The 23,348-nt window shown below is 35.5% G+C and overlaps 1 protein-coding gene across 6 annotated transcripts in view; it reads right to left on the minus strand.

Annotated features, from left to right (window-relative positions):
• Positions 1-13,119: 13,119 nt before the first annotated feature.
• Positions 13,120-23,348, minus strand: part of LOC127443028 (transcription factor E2-alpha-like) — a 62,687-nt gene continuing 52,458 nt past the window's right edge. For 4 of the 6 annotated variants that reach the window (XR_007897588.1, XR_007897586.1, XR_007897589.1 and 1 more), the window contains 3 exons: positions 17,113-17,232; positions 14,655-15,833; positions 13,120-14,608 (listed from right to left, as the gene is read on the minus strand). Coding sequence is in view for 1 of the 6 variants with exons in the window: in XM_051701506.1 (XP_051557466.1) it covers positions 17,120-17,232 (113 nt within the window). In the remaining 5 variants the exon portion in view is untranslated. Of the gene's footprint in view, positions 14,609-14,634; positions 15,834-17,112; positions 17,233-20,143; positions 20,374-23,348 lie in introns of those variants that run through there. The other 2 variants (XR_007897587.1, XM_051701506.1) reach the window with 2 other exon arrangements.

Consider the following 23,348-nt stretch of genomic DNA (forward strand, 5'->3'; position numbering starts at 1 on the left):
TCTGTAAAGTCGCAAAATCCTTTTTATTGAAGGCAAAACAACAAAAGTCTGAAACACGTGTTGCTATTATTGTTTTAGAGTCGATCGCTGTCACACAAATGTGTGGAGAGGGTTTTGATTCAAAGAATCGAGTCTTGAAGTTCAGTCAGTATCGACTCACTAAATCGAGACATTTTTTATTATTATTATTCGGCTTTGAATCGATATATTTTTTTTAATAGTCGTGTATTTCACTGAACTGCTAACGTATATAGTATAATAACAGCATAAATAATGAGTCATTTCTAAATAGCTCAGATCGTGTATTGGAAGATTCAAAACTCATATTAAGAAAATAAACTATTAACAATTTTCAACAGATCAAGTGAATGTAATAGATTGTATGTATGTATATATATATATATATATATATATATATATATATATATATATATATATATATATATATATTTATATACACAGTGTTGGGTAAGTTACTCTAAAAAATTAATTACATCTTCTACAGTGTAATTAGATTACTGTACTAATTACTCTGTCTGGAAAGTAATTGCATTACTTATTACTAATTACTGTCTAAAACCCTGATCAACCTCGACCAGATGAAAAATACAAGGATAGACATGAAACTGTTCTTTTAGTTCTTTCAAATAACTCATATGAAATCAAATAAATTATTCATGAACTGGCCAAAGAATTTAAAGGGGCGGCGTTAAATACATTTTAACATTAGACGTTAAATTTCGATTTTAAATTCACTATTGTTTTATATAGAATTGTTCTATAGTCTATACAGTGTTTAACACAATTACTTCAGAAGTAACTAATTAAATTACTGAAAAATTAAGAGTAATCCCTTACTTTAATTTTTTCAACGAAAAAATAATTTACAGTAATTAATTACTTAGTAATGCATTATACCCAACACTGTAAATATATGTGTCAGGATCAACTCACGACCTTCTGACACATGACTCCCTGTGAACTGGGAGTCGACTCGCGATTCATTCATCTGTAGAATCTAAAAATCCTTTTTATTGAAGGCAAAATAAATAAAAAAAATTTAAGTCCAAAGTCTGACACTATGTCTTGCTATAATTATTGGCAGGCGTAATTATTTGTTTCTGAGTTGATCGCTGTTAAACAAATGTGTGGGAAGGGTTTTGATTCAAAGAATCGAATCTTACAGTTCAGTCTGAATCGACTCACTGAAGCGAGAAATGTTTTTATTATTATTCCGCTTTGAATCGATATTTTTTAATTGTCGTGCATTTCACTAAACTTTTAATGTATATAGTACAATAAGGGCATACATCGAGTTATTCTAAATAGCTTGGGGACTCATGTATTGGAAGATTCATTGATTGATTCAAAAAGCATTTTGAGACATTTACTATTAACAATTTTCAACAGATAATGGAATCAATCGAGTGAACAACAAGTTCAGTTTGGGAAGCCTATACATATGTATGCCACAAAATATAACAAACAAGTCAAACTCATTTTATTTTGATTTTATTATTTGTTTTTTGTTCTACTTTACAAGCACCACCAGTCAACCTGCTATAGTACAACCCACACTGAAAAAAAAAAAAACAGGCTAAATGCTCCAAAAAATAAATATCACATTGTTCATTAACATGAATAAAGAAATGGAAAGTTAATTCATTAATCCATTTCACATGGTAGAATGGTGTCATCACCAATCATGATGTTTGTCCATTTTCAATCCATCCAAACATTCTGATCTAGAGAAAAATAAGGCAAAAAGATCAACGATAAGCAGCAGTCAACATCAGAAATGAAAAGTTACTTGGGCATAGTTTACACAGGCTGTAAGAAACTCATATCCATTTAGTTTTTGTAGCATAAACAGCAAAACATAATAAAACAAAACATGATATCAGATGTTTACAAACACAATCCAAATCACACACAGACACTTCAAATATGAAAATAGCAATGAAGACAAACCTTCCGGACATCTACTCGTCCTTCTTGAACTTTCCACTAATGAAGGGAACGTAGTCCAAGAAGAGCCGCCAGTCTGTGAAGTGGACAAGAGCTACACCTCCGACTCCACCCCAGACTGCAAGCGTGGGCACCCTGAAGATGGCAGAAGAGGAACATAATGTCTGTTGTGTGTTTAATGAGTTTAAGGACAAAGTTTTATTTTCATTCTATTTAGAAATCAGTCTACAACAGATTATTGACATTTGGTGAATGCCACAAAACCTGTCAAAAAGATAGCCCAGTCACATTTCACTCAAAATCTAAAAATAAATAAATAAATATATTTGAGAAATTAGGGGGAAATGTGCTTAACTGTCATGAAAATGCAGCCACAATGGAAAAAAATAACAATAAAAATCAAGGTTCCAAAATAGTCTTCTTTGAGAAATATAAGAAGCATAATTCATTTAGATAATATTTCTATAATATAATATTCTTAATAAAATATTTATATAATATAATTATATTTTTAGATTCATCATTGGAATCTCTTTTTTTTGTTGTTTTTTTTTTTGTCAGTTTCTTATATATATATATATATATATATATATATATATATATATATATATATATATTTTTTTTTTAAAATAAAAAAATTTTTTTTTTTTTTGCCTTTTATTCTTATTTATCCCTTTCAGCTCTGAAGGTGTTTTTAAAGATTTACTGTTTCAACAGGATACCCCAAATTAAAAGCTTGTAACTCGACAAAAACAACAACAACAACAACAACAACAAAAAACAAAAAACAAAGAGGGTCAAGTGTTTGGAACAATTTTAAAGAAAACATTCTAATTTTTTTAATGATATAAATTATGATACATTCTACCTTATTTGACATTATATATCTCTGGGTGTAAATAAGGTGGTTTCCAATCATGTCAACTGTATCTGAGAAAAATATTGTGTTGATATGACAAAGCAATCAAAAGTTATAACATTACAAAAATAATTTATCTTAGTGTCCAAAAGCCTCTCCAAACAAATAAAACATAATAATTGTACATAAGAACTAATTACACATGCAAACACAACAGTGACTAAAGGTTTGTATAGCATGCAGACATGATTTTAGTAATGAGATTTCACAGAATGAGTTTCATTCTGTGTCATTTGAGTCATCATTGAGTCTGTGTCATGTATTTGGCGCCATCTCCTGGTGGTCATATGTAACATTGTGCTTCATGTGGATTATCTAATGATCTATGCATCTGATTACCTTGTGTGAGGGCTCATTTGAAAGATAATCACCTCCTCTAATGGTATGTAATATTTTATGTACAGTTTATTTTTCTTGAAGTTGTTAGTGAAAACGCAACATATAAGCAACACCAGTATAATTGTCATAGACATATACTTAACCATTACTCGCTATATTATTGTATGTGAGTAAAACAAATAGGCTGGTTGTATTTTACTCTTTGAAAGCTTTCCAACAACATATGACACATGACTATTTGATGAGATTGATGTTTTTACTGATTACAATAATATGTACTGTGCAATTTAAAAAAAATAATTTAACCACTACATTTCTGATTTGTCTGCAAATTTCAAAGCATTTGATCAGTTTTGGTCATAATGTCTACATGCATTATAAAGTAGAGCTTCTCACATTTCAAATGATCCCTATTTTGTGTTGGTCAAGACTGTAGTTATTAATATATAGATGATTGTTTTTTTCCTCGCGGGCCCATCCGAGTTTAAAGGATTATATTTCGTGTTCTTAAGTGACTTTTATTATTTTCATACACCATTGTGTATGGGATGTGCTTTATAAACTAGCCGTGTCTAATGTTTTGGCCATGTTGAGTGAAAAACATTTCTCAAATCAAGTACAACACAACTATAACAAGGAGTTTTTCTTAACTGAAACACTCATAATAAAATCAGACAATTAAACACAAATATAACGTTCATAAACGTGTGTTATCGTGACATGTGCTCATTAGCTTAGCAGGCTATTCAGGTCAGGACAAGGACAAAACTATTAATAAAAACCAACAGATGCCGATCTTTACAATAAAACACTGCCGCCAGCCCGCTGTACAGCGTTTTACCACGATCTTACCATATGATCTTACCATGCTTTCGCGACTGACGCGTATTTATGTCCGATTATTTTGCCCAACATGATCAGACCAGAGAGACGAGCGCTGGAGGAAACTGACAGGAAACAGCGGGTGAAACGTCATCAGGTCCGCCAATTAAAAGCACTTGATGTAAAAGTTCGTTCGGCAAATAAAATATCTGGTGAAATTAAGGCTGAAATCTTCTTTTGTCTTTAACCTTGTGCGTCAATTAAAAAAATAAATAAAAATAAAATAAAAATACTCAAGTGGACAAAAATGTCCGCGTCAAAAAACTGCCATAAAAATATGATATATTAATATTATTTGTATAATAGTATAATATATTATACTTAGATTTTTAAACCAACATCTGTCCTGATCATAACTTACTATTCATTCATTTTCAGGATTTTTACCCTTTAAATGCCAGTTTGTTTACATAATGCCACTGTTGTTTTTTATACACACACATTTCTCAATACACACACAAAACACACTCTGACATCTATACCAACACACACACACACACAATTTTAGCTGCATCATTTATTCAATTGTCCTGCAGTGCTCTATAATACAGCAAACAGAAAATAGGGGAAAAGCTTGTATTTGCTCCATAGGCTAAACATGAGAACAATGGCGCCATCTGGTGGAAAATATTAAACATGTAAAGTTTGAAGCCAGGACTGCGGAATGAAAGCATAATATCATAGAATTCATGATTTTATGCTTTAATGGCACTGGGATCAAATATTGCAGTTTTAATGGGTTTCAATGGGGACATTTTTTGTCCTGAAGGTGCTGAGTGTAACTATTTTGTGTACACAGTGTATTATAGATGCATTGAACTGAGCTTGAAATATCAAAATTCCCCCCAAAAATACACACCTTTGTTGGCATTAACACAGCCAAAATGATCGAAAAAACAAAAATGAAAAAGACAAAAATGTCCCGAAGGTCGCACAAGGGTTAAGACAGACGTTAAAATAATGCGTGTAAGAATAAAAAATGTTCTCTGGATATACAGGTTAAAAAAAAAATAATAATAAAAATAGCAGATAAATGTGAAGAGAACAAACGAGCAGCAGTCAACCCTTACCTAAGTATTTGAGCAAGTCAGTCCACTCGGCGACATCTTTGGGACGCTCCCGGGCAGCTATTTTTCTATGTAAACAAGCGGCATACAAGTGCAGCTCATATCTACTTGAATGGGGAAAGACCGAAATCTCCAAAACGGTTGGTCAAGATTAAGATCAAAGAACATATTTCAAACCAGCGATAATAATTTGACATGGAATATTAAATTGTGCTCCTTTACCTCAGAAAATGCTTAAAAAAAAAAAAGTGTATTTTTCCCGGCTTGTGTAGCTAATGCGCATGCGCGTTCTCGAGATGATTGACAGGCAATGTCTGTATCTAAAAGATGATTGGCTCTTTTAACTGTAAAGCGGGACTTCCTTTCTACATCCGCTGACCGTTAGGCGTTCAAATTTCTCCCATTCATTTTAAAAGAAGTGACCCCGTCTCTGCTAAAACATCTCTGGCCTTACACGCTGAACAACTGGCGTTTGGCATCCAGCAGGTCGCGCTCTGAGACTGAACATTTAGATAATAGGGTGCATTAGGGTAATGTGGAACACCGACTAATGTGGGACACCTAAGCTCCAGTGCATTTATTTCTTCTTTTACAACATTAAAGTGAACATGATTGGTGTTGAATCCAAGCAGGGGTGCCAAGCGATTGAAATCACGTGATTTAGCGGAAGTGATGTCATAAATGTGGGCGGGAAAATCGTCAGACAGGAAGTACCCCTTGTGAAGTCCACTCAAATGTCAATGACATAGGATTTAGACAAAATTAATGTTAAGGATATAAATCTGTTATCAAATTAAGTTTGTGATGTATTTGTACATCAAAAGACACAATAATAATGTGAAAATGTGTTAAATTATTTTCTATTTGAAGCAATCTTTGTTGTTCCACTTTGACAAGGTTGTTTCAAAAGTGGGACAGCATGTTTTGACTAATGTGGGACAGTCATATATACTAGTTATTCAGTTGAGAAAGTATGCATTAGGAAAATTGAACTACAAGCCCTACATGTATTTTTGTTCAATTTTTGGGTTTATGCAGCAATATTATTTGTATTCATGATTTGCCAGTTCTAGATAGCCAAGTCAAAGAAATAGCTTTAGTCACATTGACATCAAATATAACATGGCACATTTTATTAATTCCGTGCATGGAACAAATTAATTTTCATATCCATCTACAAATCGATTCCTAAATGCAATGTATTACAGATTATAATGGTGTCCCAGATTAGAAAATCCACAAATTCTTAAACGATTTGGCACGAGGAACACTAATATATGTGTCATTTTCCCTTCTGAGATTGTCTTCTGATTTAATAAGGGAACATCTTGGGGATTTCTTAATGATATAAGGTGTTGATATATTGTTTTGGCTTCATATGGAAATATGGTACACAAATCAGAATTGCAAAAAGCGTCCCACATTACCCTAATCCACCCTACAGTTAAAATCGAAGCGCTATGCTTTTTAAATGTATCATTAAAAAAAGAGATTATGGAAGATTTAATATAATAATGCTGTGCATTCTGTAATACATGCACAACATATAGATTACTTTAGTTGTACTTTTTAAGACTTCAGTGTACATATTGTGTACGTTAGCTGCCAAATTGTGCCAATGCACCTCAATGTCCCACACAGGATCAACATTGTATGTATTTATGTGGGTCAGTGACGTGACACTCATTTGTTTGTCCGGATCTATTGTTAATAAAAAAAATTAAAAAAACATAAATAAAATAAAAATAAAAATGAAATTCACACAAAACAATACCACTAATATTTCTACTATGATGAATTATTTTGATATTTTTTTCAGGGGGTTAAAGTAAAAAACGTCTTTAAAAAAGTGTATAACCGTCCATCCGAAGTATTTGTAAAGCATTAGTTTATAATAAACTGATCATTTATAAATTGTTACAACAATGTTAATAGGCTTTGTATTGTAGATATATTATGTTATTTGTTTATTTCACTGAAGCAAGCGATTGTTTAATAAATTCATATTTAAGCAGTTTGATATTGTTTTTGTTTGTTTGTTTGTTTGTTTTTATCCTCAGTAAACAACCATACCAAACGAATGTATTTTCCGTTGATGCAAACCAGTGGTAAAGAAGTGTTTGCAGATATGAAGAAGGCATCAATTAACACTGTACTTAATAAAGAAATTATATATACATTTACACTGGCGTAGAATTGAGGGAGACGGGGGGCACACATCCCCCCAATGCTGTGAAGGGGGTGATCTGTCCTTGTTTATATATTTTTATCAACGCTGAAAATAATTTCGTATGAGATACCTTGCAATTGCGTGGCTGTGAGTCTGTCATATTGAAACAAAAAACAAAAATACCCCCTCTGTTGTACGAGCTGGCATTGCCCAACTAAACGGCGGGTTACTTTTCTTAGCGCTGGCCAGGATGCATGAATTGGATAATGCTGAGGAGGATTTCCATTCACAGGTATGAATCCTTGCAACTATCCGTTTTTATTAAAAATAATATCTTGGGGGGCCTGGGTAGCTCAGTGCTAAAATACGCTGGCTACCACCCCTGGAGTTCGCTAGTTCGAATCCCAGGGCGTGCTGAGTGACTCCAGCCAGGTCTCCTAAGCAACCAAATTGGCCTGGTTGCTAGGGAGGGTAGAGTCACATGGGGTAACCTCCTCATGGTCGCTATAATATGGTTAGTTCTCGGTGGGGCGCGTGGTGAATTGAGTGTGGTTGCCGCGGTGGATGGCGTGAAGCCTCCACATGCGCTATGTCTCCGTGGCAACGCGCTCAATGAGCCACGTGATAAGATGCGCAGGTTGACTGTCTCAGACGTGGAGGCAACTGGGATTCGTCCTCCGCCACCCGGACTGAGGTGAATCACTATGCGACCACGAGGACTTAGAGCGCATTGGGAATTGGGCATTCCAAATTGGGAGAAAAAGGGGAAAAATCCCCCAAAAAATAAATAAATAAAAATATCTTGTGTAAAACGTCTCCAAATGGATATAAAACGTTCTGATATTTAAATGCGGATGTATGGAGGATTCGGTTTTCAGAGCGTCAAGCGCCCCCTGCAGGAATAAAACTCACAAGACAGTCAGTGGTTGACAACATGTGTAATATCAGTCTGTAGGTCTGTTACCCACACAAAACTATCGTATAAATGTAGAAAACATGAAATATATCACATGACTCAGTGGAGATGTTAAAGGCGTCCATAGAAATGATCAGATGTTTTTCATGATGAGGAAAGCAGACAGGCATTTCAGATGAGCAGGTAAATGTAATTTTATGAAAGGGTAAATTTTTTCTGAAACGTTAACCCTCATGCTTTTTCTGAATGTTTGATATGATACAGTGAATGCATTGAATTAGGGATGGCAGGATTATACAGTTTTACTATTAACCACGATTAAAAATATCACGGTTAATTTAACCATAAGAATTTAAAATAAAAATGCTTTATTTACACGTGGCAAAATATTATATATAATTTATAAATAAATAATATAAAAGAGTTTTTTGTAAGATTTTGTAAGCCTAAATGGGAAAACTCTTGTGCCTGTGTGGGTACTGGAGCTGTTGCTATGGTTACGGATGGTGACTGCAGTGCTTTAATGGCCAGGTGTTCGAACTCAACGTGAACTTTCAATTCATGTGAAACTGAAGCTTAAACACACAAATTCGATCTACCAGACTCATATCCATCAAAAAAGCGACTTAAATCAGTTGTTAGGGAGCATTTAAATGAATGACCGAAGACGACGGATGTAAAACAAGCACACAGTCCTAGAAAGACACACATTCTACAAATGGGACAGGATGCTCCACTAATCGTCCAACAACAAACTAGTACGTTTAATATTTTTAGCTGTGGTGACTTTAAAGTGATGAATTAAAGATGCCATTATTTGTAATGTTTAAGTGTGCTGACAGCGAGTAAACTTTGAAAAGTTGTGTCTTAAAGCATTGCTTAATTCAACAAATTCACCGCATTCAGCAATAAATGTCAATTTTAGTCACGATCGACTTTAAATTGCCTGCTGTAAGCAATCATTATTATTCATAGTACAAAAGTTTATTTGTAAGGTGTTGTGGACAGTTTTTAGAGTCTGTTACTGATTCTTTATGTTGGGGTGTCTGACAGAACAACAGATTTTTTTAATAAACTGATACAGAAGAAAAACTGTTTAATGCCGTGAACTACATGTTGTGCACCCACAATAATCTTACATTTACACACTTAAGCACATCACTGAGCTCGACATGCGCATAAGCGGTGTTGTGCCATATACTGGAGTGTCTCTTATTACCTCCGTTGTGTGTGTATGTGGGTTTGTGTGTGAGAGAGTGTGTGTGTGTGTTAGTGTGTGTGGTGTGTGTGTGTAAGTGTGTGAGTGTGTGGTGTGTGTGAGTGTGTGTGGTGTTTGTGTGTAAGTGTGTGAGTGTGTGTTTGTGTGTGGTGTGTGAGAGTGCTTGTGTGAGTGTGTGTGGTGTTTGTGTGTAAGTGTGTGAGTGTGTGTTTGTGTGTGTGTAAGAGTGTTTGTGTTTTGTGAGTGTGTGTTTGGTGTGTGAGAGTGTCTGAGTGTGTGTTTGTGAGTGTGTGTTTGTTTGTGTGAGTGTTTGTGAGTGTGTGTTTGTGTGTGTTTGCGTGTGTGTTTGTGTGTGGTGTGTGAGAGTGCTTGTGTAAGTGTGTGAGTGTGAGTGTGTGTTTGTTTGTGTGAGTGTGTTTGTGTGAGTGTGTGTTTGTGTGAGTGTGTTTGTGTGTGTGAGTGTTTGTGAGTGTGTGAGAGTGCTTGTGTGAGTGTGTGTTTGTGTGAGTGTGTTTGTGTGTGTGAGTGTTTGTGAGTGTGTGAGAGTGCTTGTGTGAGTGTGTGTTTGTGTGTGAGAGTGTGTGTGAGTGTGTGTTTGTGTGAGAGTGTTTGTGTGAGTGTGTGTTTGTGTGAGAGTGTTTGTGTGTGAGAGTGCTTGTGTGAGTGTGTTTGTGTGAGTGTGTGTTTGTGTGTGTTTGTGTGAGTGTGAGTGTGTTTGTGTGAGCGTGTGTGAGTATTTATCAATTTTCTTATATAGGGCTTCCCTTAGCATCCACATATCCCCCAGAAATAAATCCACTTAGACGTTTAGACAATTGTTATATGATTTGCATTTTTTGCATCAGTGCTGTTGCATAATAAAAAAATGCAAATAATCGAAAACCGGTTAACTGCGTTTTTTTTCCTTAGACGGTAATCTAACCATCAAATACTACATTGCACAATGCATCCCTACGTTGAATATACTTTTTTATTTATCTCTGCATTAATTTGAACTGTTATTATGCATTGTGCAATTTGTTGTAATGAAACATAACACATCCCAAACCAACCCCCCCCAACACCACCACCACCACCACCACCACATTTGGTCCCCCTCAATGGTCAAACCAACAATAAAAATAATACCAGTATTAATGCTTAATCAAGATCGTAATAAAACACAAACTAAAAATGGCTAAATTCTGTGTAAAGTGAGAACTATTCATGCTTAATTAAACATTTATTAATGATCAGTTATTCTTAAAAGTTGTTTGCTAAGGATATAAACATTATCATATGAACTTATTAAACAATAATAAATCGCAACAGTAAATATGAATGAATAACATACTATTTGTTTACACTATAAATGTATTAATAATGTAGGAGCAACGAGTTATAAATAATGAATTAACAATAAACTAATACTTTATAACAACTAAACGGTATAAAGTATTTGTAAAGTGTTACGGATAATTTGAGGGAAAAAAAAATAAATAAATCTACTAAATAGTGTTTTCAAAATTGGAGTAAATCATGCTGAATATTTGACTGAAGTATAACAATGTAGTTTGTTATAAATGCAATAGTTTACACGTTTGACCTTTTTTAAATTGAACACTTTTTTTGACCAAATTAATGGATACAAACTTTTGTTTCTCCAAACTCACGCCTGTAACCCTAAGAAAACTGCGTGATATTTATGACTCAAAATATTTGTAAAAATATATATATTTGTTATCTTGCAAAATATATTTAAAAACTTGAGAAATTAAAGTTGCAAGAAACGTTTTTCAATACCTTTTACTCGCTAGTTACACCACTTGACATTTCATTAAATAAACGATTGAAGTGAATTAATTTTTGTAGAAAATGCTTTAGAAATATTAAATTTGCATGAGCTTGACACGTTCTAAACTAAACTTTTCTGTAAGATTTCTCATTTTATCATTTATTTGTCAATGACCCATGCATGCATGTACAGGTGCTGGTCATATAATTAGAATATCATCAAAAAGTTGATTTATTTCACTAATTCCATTCAAAAAGTGAAACTTGTATATTATATTCATTCATTACACACAGACTGATATATTTCAAATGTTTATTTCTTTTAATTTTGATGATTATAACTGACAACTAAGGAAAATCCCAAATTCAGTATCTCAGAAAATTAGAATATTACTTAAGACCAATACAAAGAAAGGATTTTTAGAAATCTTGGCCAACTGAAAAGTATGAACATGAAAAGTATGAGCATGTACAGCACTCAATACTTAGTTGGGGCTCCTTTTGCCTGAATTACTGCAGCAATGCGGCGTGGCATGGAGTCGATCAGTCTGTGGCACTGCTCAGGAGTTATGAGAGCCCAGGTTGCTCTGATAGTGGCCTTCAGCTCTTCTGCATTGTTGGGTCTGGCATGTCGCATCTTCCTCTTCACAATACCCCATAGATTTTCTATGGGGTTAAGGTCAGGCGAGTTTGCTGGCCAATTAAGAACAGGGATACCATGGTCCTTAAACCAGATACTGGTTGCTTTGGCACTGTGTGCAGGTGCCAAGTCCTGTTGGAAAATGAAATCTGCATCTCCATAAAGTTGGTCAGCAGCAGGAAGCATGAAGTGCTCTAAAACTTCCTGGTATACGGCTGCGTTGACCTTGGACCTCAGAAAACACAGTGGACCAACACCAGCAGATGACATGGCACCCCAAACCATCACTGACTGTGGAAACTTTACACTGGACCTCAAGCAACGTGGATTGTGTGCCTCTCCTCTCTTCCTCCAGACTCTGGAACCCTGATTTCCAAAGGAAATGCAAAATTTACTTTCATCAGAGAACATAACTTTGGACCACTCAGCAGCAGTCCAGTCCTTTTTGTCTTTAGCCCAGGCGAGACGCTTCTGACGCTGTCTGTTGTTCAAGAGTGGCTTGACACAAGGAATGCGACAGCTGAAACCCATGTCTTGCATATGTCTGTGCATAGTGGTTCTCCCCCACATTTTTGAATGGGTTTTGTTTCACAATCCTCTCCAGGGTGCGGTTATCCCTATTGCTTGTACACTTTTTTCTACCACATCTTTTCCTTCCCTTCACCTCTCTATTAATGTGCTTGGACACAGAGCTCTGTGAACAGCCAGCCTCTTTTGCAATGACCTTTTGTGTCTTGCCCTCCTTGTGCAACGTGTCAATGGTCGTCTTTTGGACAACTGTCAAGTCAGCAGTCTTCCCCATGATTGTGTAGCGTACAGAACTAGACTGAGAGACCATTTAAAGGTCTTTGCAGGTGTTTTGAGTTAATTAGCTGATTAGAGTGTGGCACCAGGTGTCTTCAATATTGAACCTTTTCACAATATTCTAATTTTCTGAGATACTGAATTTGGGATTTTCCTTAGTTGTCAGTTATAATCATCAAAATTAAAAGAAATAAACATTTGAAATATATCAGTCTGTGTGTAATGAATGAATATAATATACAAGTTTCACTTTTTGATGATATTCTACTTATATGACCAGCACCTGTATATGTTTCCATCCATTGAATTTTTAATTAATTAAAAACATGCTTTTGGCACTTAAAGAAGATAACTAACAAGATAATGGCAAAACAAAGATTTCTCAAAGTTACAGAGTGTGTGTACAAGTGAACACAAACAGATCACTTTTTACAAAGAAAGTACTTTATTTGCTCAGAGCAAGAATTCACTTTACATACATGTGAAATTCTCATGTCCCTCTTCTTGTGAATTTATAAAATATTCTCAAATGAAGCCACAAGACGTGACGTTCCAATAAAAACCTGACTGACTACAGGATAAAACTGAACAAAAAGATGCAGGCACTGATACATTATTATTCCCCGTGACCGACTCCCCAACGCATGGAAGTCTGGAGAATGCAGAAGGCCACTCTCTCTCCTTGAAGAGTTTACATTTTTGCAATACATAAACGAGATTAATTCATATAAATCATCTTTTAGCTGTTAAAGATGATGTTAGTACTAATGAAGAAAAACAAAATGCTCTCTAGAGATAAACTCAGTATATTTTCCTTTCATTCTGGAACAAAAACATGATGTCCACGAATGAAACCACTATAGTTGGTCTTTTAAAATTCGGGGCAGGTATTGACACACAAAAGCAAAAGTATTTTCCACAGTGATTATTTACCTTACAAACAATAAGGAATATCTGTGTGTGAGAACGCAAAATTGGCCTCTCTAATTTCTTATACAAGGAAAACAAACAACAACAAAAAAAAAAAAAAGACTAATTATCATTCCATGCATTCCTGTTATAAAACATAATGAAAAAATTGCAACAAAATTATGAAACATAATTTGTTCCTGGCATACTTCTGCACTAAATTTTGCCATATCTAACATTTAAAATCAACATAGATAATAACAAAAAACAAATAGGTAAACACACAAACATTAAACAGATCTTTATATAAAAAAAAAGTTAAAAAGAAAAAGTTTTACAACTCAAGGGTCGTCTTGTAAAGACCCTCTGCAAAACCTATTTTTCTCTACTTTTTGTAGAAATATTGACAAGAAGTGGCAGCACATCGGATGAACGTGTTCCATTTTAAAGTTGATAAAATGCACAAACACCCCTGACAGTTTTAGCAATTCACTGTAAATATTTGTTAACTATTTAAATAGTCAGTTTGTATCGTGTGCGAGCAGATATGTCATAACCTGCACAAGAGAAATCAAAGCAAAGTCCAGCTTACATTACGTCCAAATTCATACATCGACTCGAGAAAAACACCACGGTCAGAACTGTGTGCTAATACGTCGCTGAAATGCTCAAAGATTCAGTCACAGCATGTGGATAAAGAGACGTTTCTGACAGATTAAGTGGTTTTCTGTAGTTGATAAATGTGGTTCAGTTCGTGACAAGAAAAAAAACAAACAAGTTAATTGAAAACTAGAAATACATTTCCAAGGATCCAGCGTTTTCCAATACTTAAGAAATCCACTTAAGGAAACAAAGAGAGAAACAAGCTCTGGTGCTTCGGCGAGATGGCAGATATTATGGTGAATCTCACCCCCCCCCCAAAAAAAAAAAAAAAAAAAAAAAAAAGAAAAAAAGTCCAGGTTATTTCAAAAGATACAAATATTTATATATATATATATATTTCTATATATATATATATATATATATATATATATATATATATATATACACACACACACATAAAAATTTATAATTTTTTTTTTTTGCATAATGGAGATTTCTTTAAGGACCATTAAGATCTTGTAACATTAATTTATCATTATTTTCCCCCATAAATTCTCATTATATGAAACCTTACTCTTTATGCAAAAAAAAAAAAAAGATTGTATATTTTATATATATATATATATATATACACATACACACACATACACACACACACACACACACAGTAAAAAAGTTAAAATAACTTTTTACGAAAAAAAAAAAAAAAAAAAAAAACAAAAACAACCTGACATATATTTTAATTTTTTTGCATAATGGAGACTTTTTAGGACCATTAAGATTTTATAACATTAACATTATTTTCCCCCATAAATTCTCATTACTGTAATGGAGATATCGATTAGATTCGTTACAGTAATTTTATACTTAATTTTACATAAAAAAAAAATTAAAAAAAATATTGAAATGCAATGATTTATTTTTTCTCAAATCAGCATAAAGGAAGCACACCAAATATTACCACGATTTATAAATACTTTTCAATTTAAATAAATGTATCTTTTCCCCCAAAATTAGAGTCATGAGAATTTGGTATTGTCACAATGCAAAAAATCTTAATAGTCCTAAAAATGGACTTATTTTCTTTACGCAACATATTTTTCGTATTTTTTATGAAGTCTTGTGAGATTCACCCATTAGTGGCAGTCCTGAAGCAAAACCACAAACGTTGCGTTTCAAAAGTGAATGGCAACACCATTTATCTCGTTTCTAGTCTTAAAACACAAAACTACAAAAGAATATATGAATTACAACAACAAAAAGAGTTTGATGTTCCCTCAGTGGAGCCTGACCTTGTGTTTAATACAAAAGCTCATGTTTAGGCGTGTATGTGCTATATAACAGCACACAGTAATTCATAATCACAACAGCAGGGCATTCCAGGCCCTTTAAATGCTGTTTCTTATGTGTGAAATCCACCAATGGTCCATGATGTGTGTGTACATACTGGTTTTTAGAACTGCATAAGCAGCTCAGGAAGTGTACTAAGTATGTATATTTGAGAGTCATCCAACACATCTGTTTATAATATATAAATCAAGAATGTGTGTGTATGTGTGTGTGCTGGAACAATAACAGGAAGTTAAGGCCACGTCGACAGAGAGCTTCCTTTCCATGTCGGGATCTGTGGAGGAAAGATACAACAACAATATAAACCTATTTAAAAAGTTACATTTCAATGTAAATAATACATTAAAAGAAATGCATGTTTCAAGTGTTTCTCAATGAAGAATGCATTGCTTAAGTGTTTAGTAGGGCCCTACTAAAATCTATTTTATCCTTTTTTAAATTACTTTTCAACATACCAATGCATTTTAACAAAATTTAATTTACTATAGTGTTAGTATTATTCCTCCCAATGGGCGTCTATGGCAGTCCATAGAACCGTTCGTAGGAAAATGATGAAATTTGGCACACTGATAGGGGTGAGTATGAATAGTCCCCATAGCAAATTTGGGACCTCTAGGACAAACTCCATAGCGCCACCACCAGTCCAAAAATAACATTTTCTTTTGTGTGTATCTTTTGAACCGTTTGTCCTAGAAATAAAATTCTTTTTTTGTCTGATTACTCTCCTCTTAATGTGTCAAATGAACCCCCACATTATAACTCCGCCCATTACAGCAGCCGCCATCTTGGACAATGATGTTTACAGTTTAAAAGCTTCACGTCCTTCAAACTTTGTCCGATTTGTCCAAACAATGGCTCAAAACAATCTCCAGACCGAGCCGCACAGAAATGGTAGTAAAGAATTTAGAGTTTCACCTTTGTTTAAAAGTTACGGCAGTGCAAGCTTAAGGTTGATGTAAGGATATGAGGCTGTATCTCAGCAACGGTTTGTCTTATCAAAACTAAACTTGGTATGCTTAATCAGGACCATGATCTGAGGGTACATGCAAAATTTGGAGACTGTATGGTCAAAATTGCTATTTTTGCCTGTAACTTTTGAACCGTTTGTCCTAAAATCATGGGGTTGGTGTATGTGAATTCCTTAGGTCATGCGGATTTCAACTATACCAATTTTTCTCATGTCAGCCATACTGTCCTGAGCAGTTTTGAGACAGCGCCACCTATAGTTAAAAAAATAATCCACACTTGTGCTGATTCTAACCTTCCGATGTCTCATTGAGCATGTCAGCTGAGTGGCTCAATGTGTTAATGCACTGGACTGTAGTTCAATCCCCACCTCAAATCATCCAGTTAAAATTTCTGTTATTTCGGAGATCTTTGCATTGTGCTTACTAAATAGTTGCTGGGCTTTTCTCCAATAAAATATTCATTTTGATGTAAAGTTACATGAATACGAAGTTAATTATGGTGACTACGATGATTGGCTGTGATTCCTCTATGTAAAGTGAAATCATACATTTAAAATGAGACTAAGTATCTTTGTCATAACTAACCTGAGCGTTACATATGGCCATGTCCATCTCCACCCAGACCGGACAACATCTGAGGATCTCCTGTGACCTTCTCCTCCTCTCTTCTCTTCAGACACGCGGCCTTAGGGTTCAGATTACGCTCTGAACAAAACAAACTTTATATCAGAGATTCAAGTTTGTGCTGCGAGAGTTTCAGAGTACAGCAGCATCACATGATCAAATGGTGTCATGAGAAGATTGGAAGCTCATTAGATGAATATTCACACTTATATAGTGCAGCAAAAGCATTTGGGAAGAAAATACAAAATTACAAAAGTAGGATATTATAGTGAATCAATTAATAACCAATCATAGCCTGAATCCAAATGGAAATTGTCAAATCTAATTGTGCAATCACACTAAACTATGAACCCCATTGACTTCCATTCACAAAATCTCAAGTTTCGTAACCTATAACCAGCAAATTTGCATAACGAAAAGACCTCTGATCAGTAAAGCGCAACAGTGCCCGCCCATGTTTTACGCCATCTTGGTTCTTGAAGTATTTTTCCCATTCATTTTTTCCATAGGAATTTTATAAAATCCTTTATAAAAGAGTTGTAAGTCATGAATCAGATCAACCAGCTCCGATGTGAATCACAACATTACAAACTTTGATTTGAAGCAAAAAGTATTTGAAAATCGAGGGAATGGACTACAATCCCATGAAGCATTGCAAATGACAATCTAATTAAACAATGGAAAAAAAGTTGTATAGAATCAATATTTTATTGTATAATATTCAAATATACAGTGCTGTGAAAAAGTATTTCCCGATTTCTTCTGTTTTTGTGTATATCTCATACTAAATTGTTTCAAAAATTCAAACAAAATCTAACATAAACCAAAGGCAATCTGAGTAAACACACAATACAGTTTTTAAATGATAATGTTATTTATTGAAGCAAAAGAGTTATCCAATACCAACTGGGCCTGTGTGAAAAAGTATTTGTTACTTTATAGTTACTAAATCCCCAAATCTATGAAACTGCATTCATAATGGGGTTCAGCTGGACTAGACACACACACACACCTGATTACTGTCAGCCCTGTTCAATCATATCAACACATAAATACTTTTTCAGCAGCATGAAGTTGGCTAAAAGGTCTCACCCAGTAGCACACTATGCCAAGGTCCAAAGAAATTCCAGAAATGATGAGGAAAAAGTGATTGAAATACATCAGTCTGGGAAGGGTTACAAATCTGTTTCAAAGGCTCTGGGACTCCAAAGAACCACAGTGAGAGCTATTATCTCCAAATGGAGAAAACTCGGCACAGTAGTCAACCTTCCCAGAAGTGGCCGACCTTCCAAAATTCCTCTAGGAGCACAGCGACGACTCATCCAGGAAGTCACAAAAGAGCCAAGGACAACATCCAAGGAACTGCAGGCCTCTCTCGCATCAATAAAGGTCACTGTTCGTGACTCCACTATCAGAAAGACACTGGGCAAAAATGCCATCCATGGAAGAGAGGCCAGGAGAAAACCACTGCTAACCCAGAAGAACATTAAGGCTCGTCTGAATTTTGCCAAAACACACCTTGATGATCCTCAATGCTTTTGGGAGAATGTTCTGTGGACTGATGAGTTGAAAGTGGAACTGTTTGGAAGACAGGGGTCTCGTTACATCTGGTGTAAATCAAACACAGAGTTCCACAAAAGAACATCATACCTACGGTCAAGCATGGTGGTGATAGTGTGATGATGTGGAGATGCTTTGCTGCTTCAGGGCGACTTGCAATAATTAAGGGAAATATGAATTCTGCTCTCTACCAGAAAATCCTAAAGGAGAACGTCCGGTCATCAGTCCATGAGATGAAGCTCAAGTACAACTGGATTATGCAGCAAGACAATGATCCAAAGCATAAAAGTAAATCCACCTCTGAATGGCTCAAAAGAAGCTAAATTAAAGTTTTGGAGTGGCCTAGTCAAAGTCCTGACTTGAACCCGATTGAGATACTGTGGCAGGACCTTAAACGGCCAGTTCATGCTCGAAAACCCTCCAAAGAGGCTGAACTAAAGCAGTTCTGGAAAGAAGAGTGGGACAAAATTCCCCCACAGCGTTGTGAAAGACTGATCTCCAGTTATCAGAAGCGTTTGGTTGCAGTTGTTGTTGATAAAGGTGGCACAACCAGCTATTAAGTTTAAGGGTGCAGTCAATTTTTCACATGGGTGATATAGATTTGATAAAAAAAATAAATAAATAAATAAATAAAAAAGTTTTTTTTTTTTAAAGCAAAAAATTTATTTGAAAACTGTATTTTGTGTTTACTCAGGCTGCCTTTGTTTTATATCTCGTTTGAAGATATAAAAATTTAGTATGAAAAACACACAAAAATAGAAGAAAACAGGAAGGGGGCAAATACTTTTTCACAGCACTGTACAAGTAGTTTGAGACTGTGCAGTCGCTGCAGAGCTCTTTTGGCGCACTTTGCGTGGATTTCTCTTCGGAATAGTTCTTCAACAGGAATTCTGCTCTTAAACATGATTTCTACAAAATGAAGTTGAAATAACATGGACTAATAGCTTCAACAGATGCATATTCCATCGTTTAACAACCTCAGAGCTCACGGTAGGTCTGTCTTTAAACGTTTATTGCCATTCGTTAATAATCAATTCACTTATGGAGAAAATGAATGGGTTTTTACTTCCGGAACCACACTGTTGCGCTCTATAGAGAATCTCAATATCACAGATTGACCGCTTTGCTGAATGCAAAGAACAAGAACTTCAAAAGCTGCATCATTTGGATTGCCCTTACTAACCCTAACCCTAAAATCTGATTGGCTGACAGGACCAAAAGCAGACTTGTAATGTCCTACTTGTGTAAATTATGTCAAGCAAAGCAAAAGATGTAAAGTAACATGTAAAGCACAGCAGACATGAAGCAAGATCGCATGACACAGCAGCACTGAGTGAATGCAGAACAGAGGCGCAGCTCTCCATGGCAAAAGTGGCAGTGGTGTTTCATGGTGCTTGGCAGGACAGTGTCGGGGGGGGGGGGGTTGTCCTACCTCGCACCTGCCTCTCCAGGCCCAGTATGACCTGTACGGCCTGCTGCAGGATGATGAGTTTGGTCTGAGCCTTGTCGCTCTTGAGATGAAGTTGACACATGCGGCCGAGCTCCCTGAAGGCCTCGTTAATGTCCCGCACACGCACTCTCTCCCGCGCGTTATTGGCCATCCGTCGCTCTCGCTCGCGCAGCTCCTTCTCCTCCACCGTAAGGCACTCATCCGACACGCTGCTGCCGGGGGCAACCAAGCGCTCGTTAATCAACTCGTTAAGTCACTTTGCTTCTCGTCAAGTCTAATCGACAACTAAATTAACTTTTCTTCTACTGAAGAACTGTTGAATTGCAGTCGATTAGTTCTACAGGGTTCCCACAGCTTTTGACCAATGAATTTCCATTACATTTCTAGTTGTCTTCTTTAAAAATCAAACAACTATTCACTATTTCAAATGCGAGTTTAGTATTTTTCTAGTTATACTCTACAATATTTTATCGGCTATAAATTGAACTGTGCATGCAATCTCTATCAACCTATTTTTAAAAACCATGAGAATTTATATATATATATATATATATATATATATATATATATATATATATATATATATATATTTTTTTTTTTTTTGTAGTTATCCTACATATTTTATCTGCTATAAATTGAACCGTGCATGCAATGTCTGTTAAAAAAAAAAAAAATTTTATTCTTAAATTCTCTTTAAAACCATGAACAATTCACTATTTCTACAATAATTATTTATATTTTTTATTATATATATAATTAATAATAATCTAGTTATCCTACATAATATTTTATTGGCTTTAAATTGGACTTTGTGAGTGCAATCTATATCAAATGATTTTAAAATGTCTAAAAGTTCAATTTATAGCCGATAAAGTAACTATAAAAAAATATATTCACTAAAGAAATGTCAAATTTTTTTTTAGGTTTTCCAAGACTGTGAGAACCCTGGTTATGGTAATGTTATGCAAATGAAATCTTCACTATCACTGTCATACATACAGCTAATGATCTAAGACACGTTAAACATAACAAATAACTCAAAAGTTTACAAAAGCAGAAACAAATGCTGCGTATGGAAACTTGATCTTGCATAATCTTAAATTTAAAAAAGACTGATGCCGATTAAATAAGGATTGCAGAGAAAGATCCAGCGGAGAAGTGGAGAGGAGAGCGGCTTCGTTAAACGGAATTAAGACCTGACCTAAGACCAGACACACAGTTTCAATGGTCACTACGTTTATTTTCTAACTACGCAATCTGTGTGTGAAACGAGTGTCCATGGATTTCGGGAGGTCTGTGGGGACTGTCACGTGGCAAGAGAGCGCAAGTTTTAGACGACAGGACACCAAGACATAAGAGAGGCGCACCGTCAGCCAAAAACCGCACAGAAACACACACTGCCACTGAGAAAGCCGGAGAGAGGACAGGATGAGGTGAATGAGTCTCATCGTAAACGCATCCCGCTGCAGAGATGCATTTATGAAGCATGAGACTGCGGCCATCTGCAAAGAAGAAGAGCTGAAGGACAGATGGAGAGATGGGTAAACAGAAAAATAACCTGGCAAACAGAGGGTTAAACATGATAGAACAGGACATGCAAGCAGCAGATTATTACAATCAAAAGCAAGTAAACAGTTAGGAGGAAAACGAGTGTCTCTTGCAATCACTCTACTTTGTGTTAAAGGGGTTAATGCTTGTAGAACAAGCAGTATTCAAATGGTGGTACAAAGGGTTTACAGACATGTAGCGGTCAAAATGGAAAAAAAAAAAAAAGTTTAAATGGAAAGGACTAGACAATGCAAAAACACAAAAAGTCAATGAACAAAAGGAAATCAGACTGGAAAGATTAGGGAGCTATTTGTGTTGAAGCATTATGAATGAATCTTATGAAAACATGTCCAGGTCACAATTTAACCCAACACCAAAAGGATACATATACACACACACACACACATATACATACACACACACACACACATATATACATACACACACACACACACATATATACATACACACACACACACACATATATACATACACACACACACACACACACACACACACACACACACAGTTGTGCTCAAAAGTTTGCATACCCTGGCAGAAATTTTAGCATTGATTTTGAAAATGACTGATCATGCAAAAAAACGGTCTTTAAATTTAAGGATAGTGATCATATGAAGCCATTTATCATCACCTAGTTGTTTGGCTCCTTTTTAAATCATAATGATAACAGAAATCACCCAAATGGCCCTGATCAAAGGTTTACATACCCTTGAATGTTTGGCCTTGTTACAGACACACAAGGTGACACACACAGGTTTAAATGGCAATAAAAGGTTAATTTCCCACACCTGTGGCTTTTTAAATTGCAATTAGTGTCTAAATAGTCAATGAGTTTGTTAGCGCTCACGTGGTTGCACTGAGCAGGCTAGATACTGAGCCATGGGGAGCAGAAAAGAACTGTCAAAAGACCTGCGTAACAAGGTAATGGAACTTTATAAAGATGGAAAAGGATATAAAAATATATCCAAAGCCTTGAAAATGCCAGTCAGTACTGTTCAATCACTTATTAAGAAGTGGAAAATTCGGGGATCTCTTGATACCAAGCCAAGGTCAGGTAGACCAAGAAAGATTTCAGCCACAACTGCCAGAAGAATTGTTCAGGATACAAAGAAAACCCCACAGGTAACCTCAGGAGAAATACAGGCTGCTCTGGAAAAATACGGTGTGGTTGTTTCAAGGAGCACAATACGACGATACTTGAACAAAAATGAGCTGCATGGTCGAGTTGCCAGAAAGAAGCCTTTACTGCGCCAATGCCACAAAAAATCCCGGTTACAATATGCCCGACAACACCTTGACACGCCTCACAGCTTCTGGCACACTGTAATTTGGAGTGATGAGACCAAAATAGAGCTTAATGGTCACAACCATAAGTGCTATTTTTGGAGAGGGGTCAACAAGGTCTATAGTGAAAAGAATACCATCCCCACTGTAAAGCACCTGAAAGTGGCTCACTGATGTTTGGGGGGGGAGGGGGAGGGTGAGCTCTAAAGGCACGGGGAATCTTGTGAAAATTGACGGCAAGATGAATGCAGCATGTTATCAGAAAATACTGGCAGACAATTTGCATTCTTCTGTACGAAAGCTGCGCATGGGACGCTCTTGGACTTTCCAGCAT

Source organism: Myxocyprinus asiaticus, chromosome 6 (genome assembly GCF_019703515.2).
Source record: "Myxocyprinus asiaticus isolate MX2 ecotype Aquarium Trade chromosome 6, UBuf_Myxa_2, whole genome shotgun sequence".
Lineage (NCBI taxonomy): Eukaryota > Metazoa > Chordata > Actinopteri > Cypriniformes > Catostomidae > Myxocyprinus > Myxocyprinus asiaticus.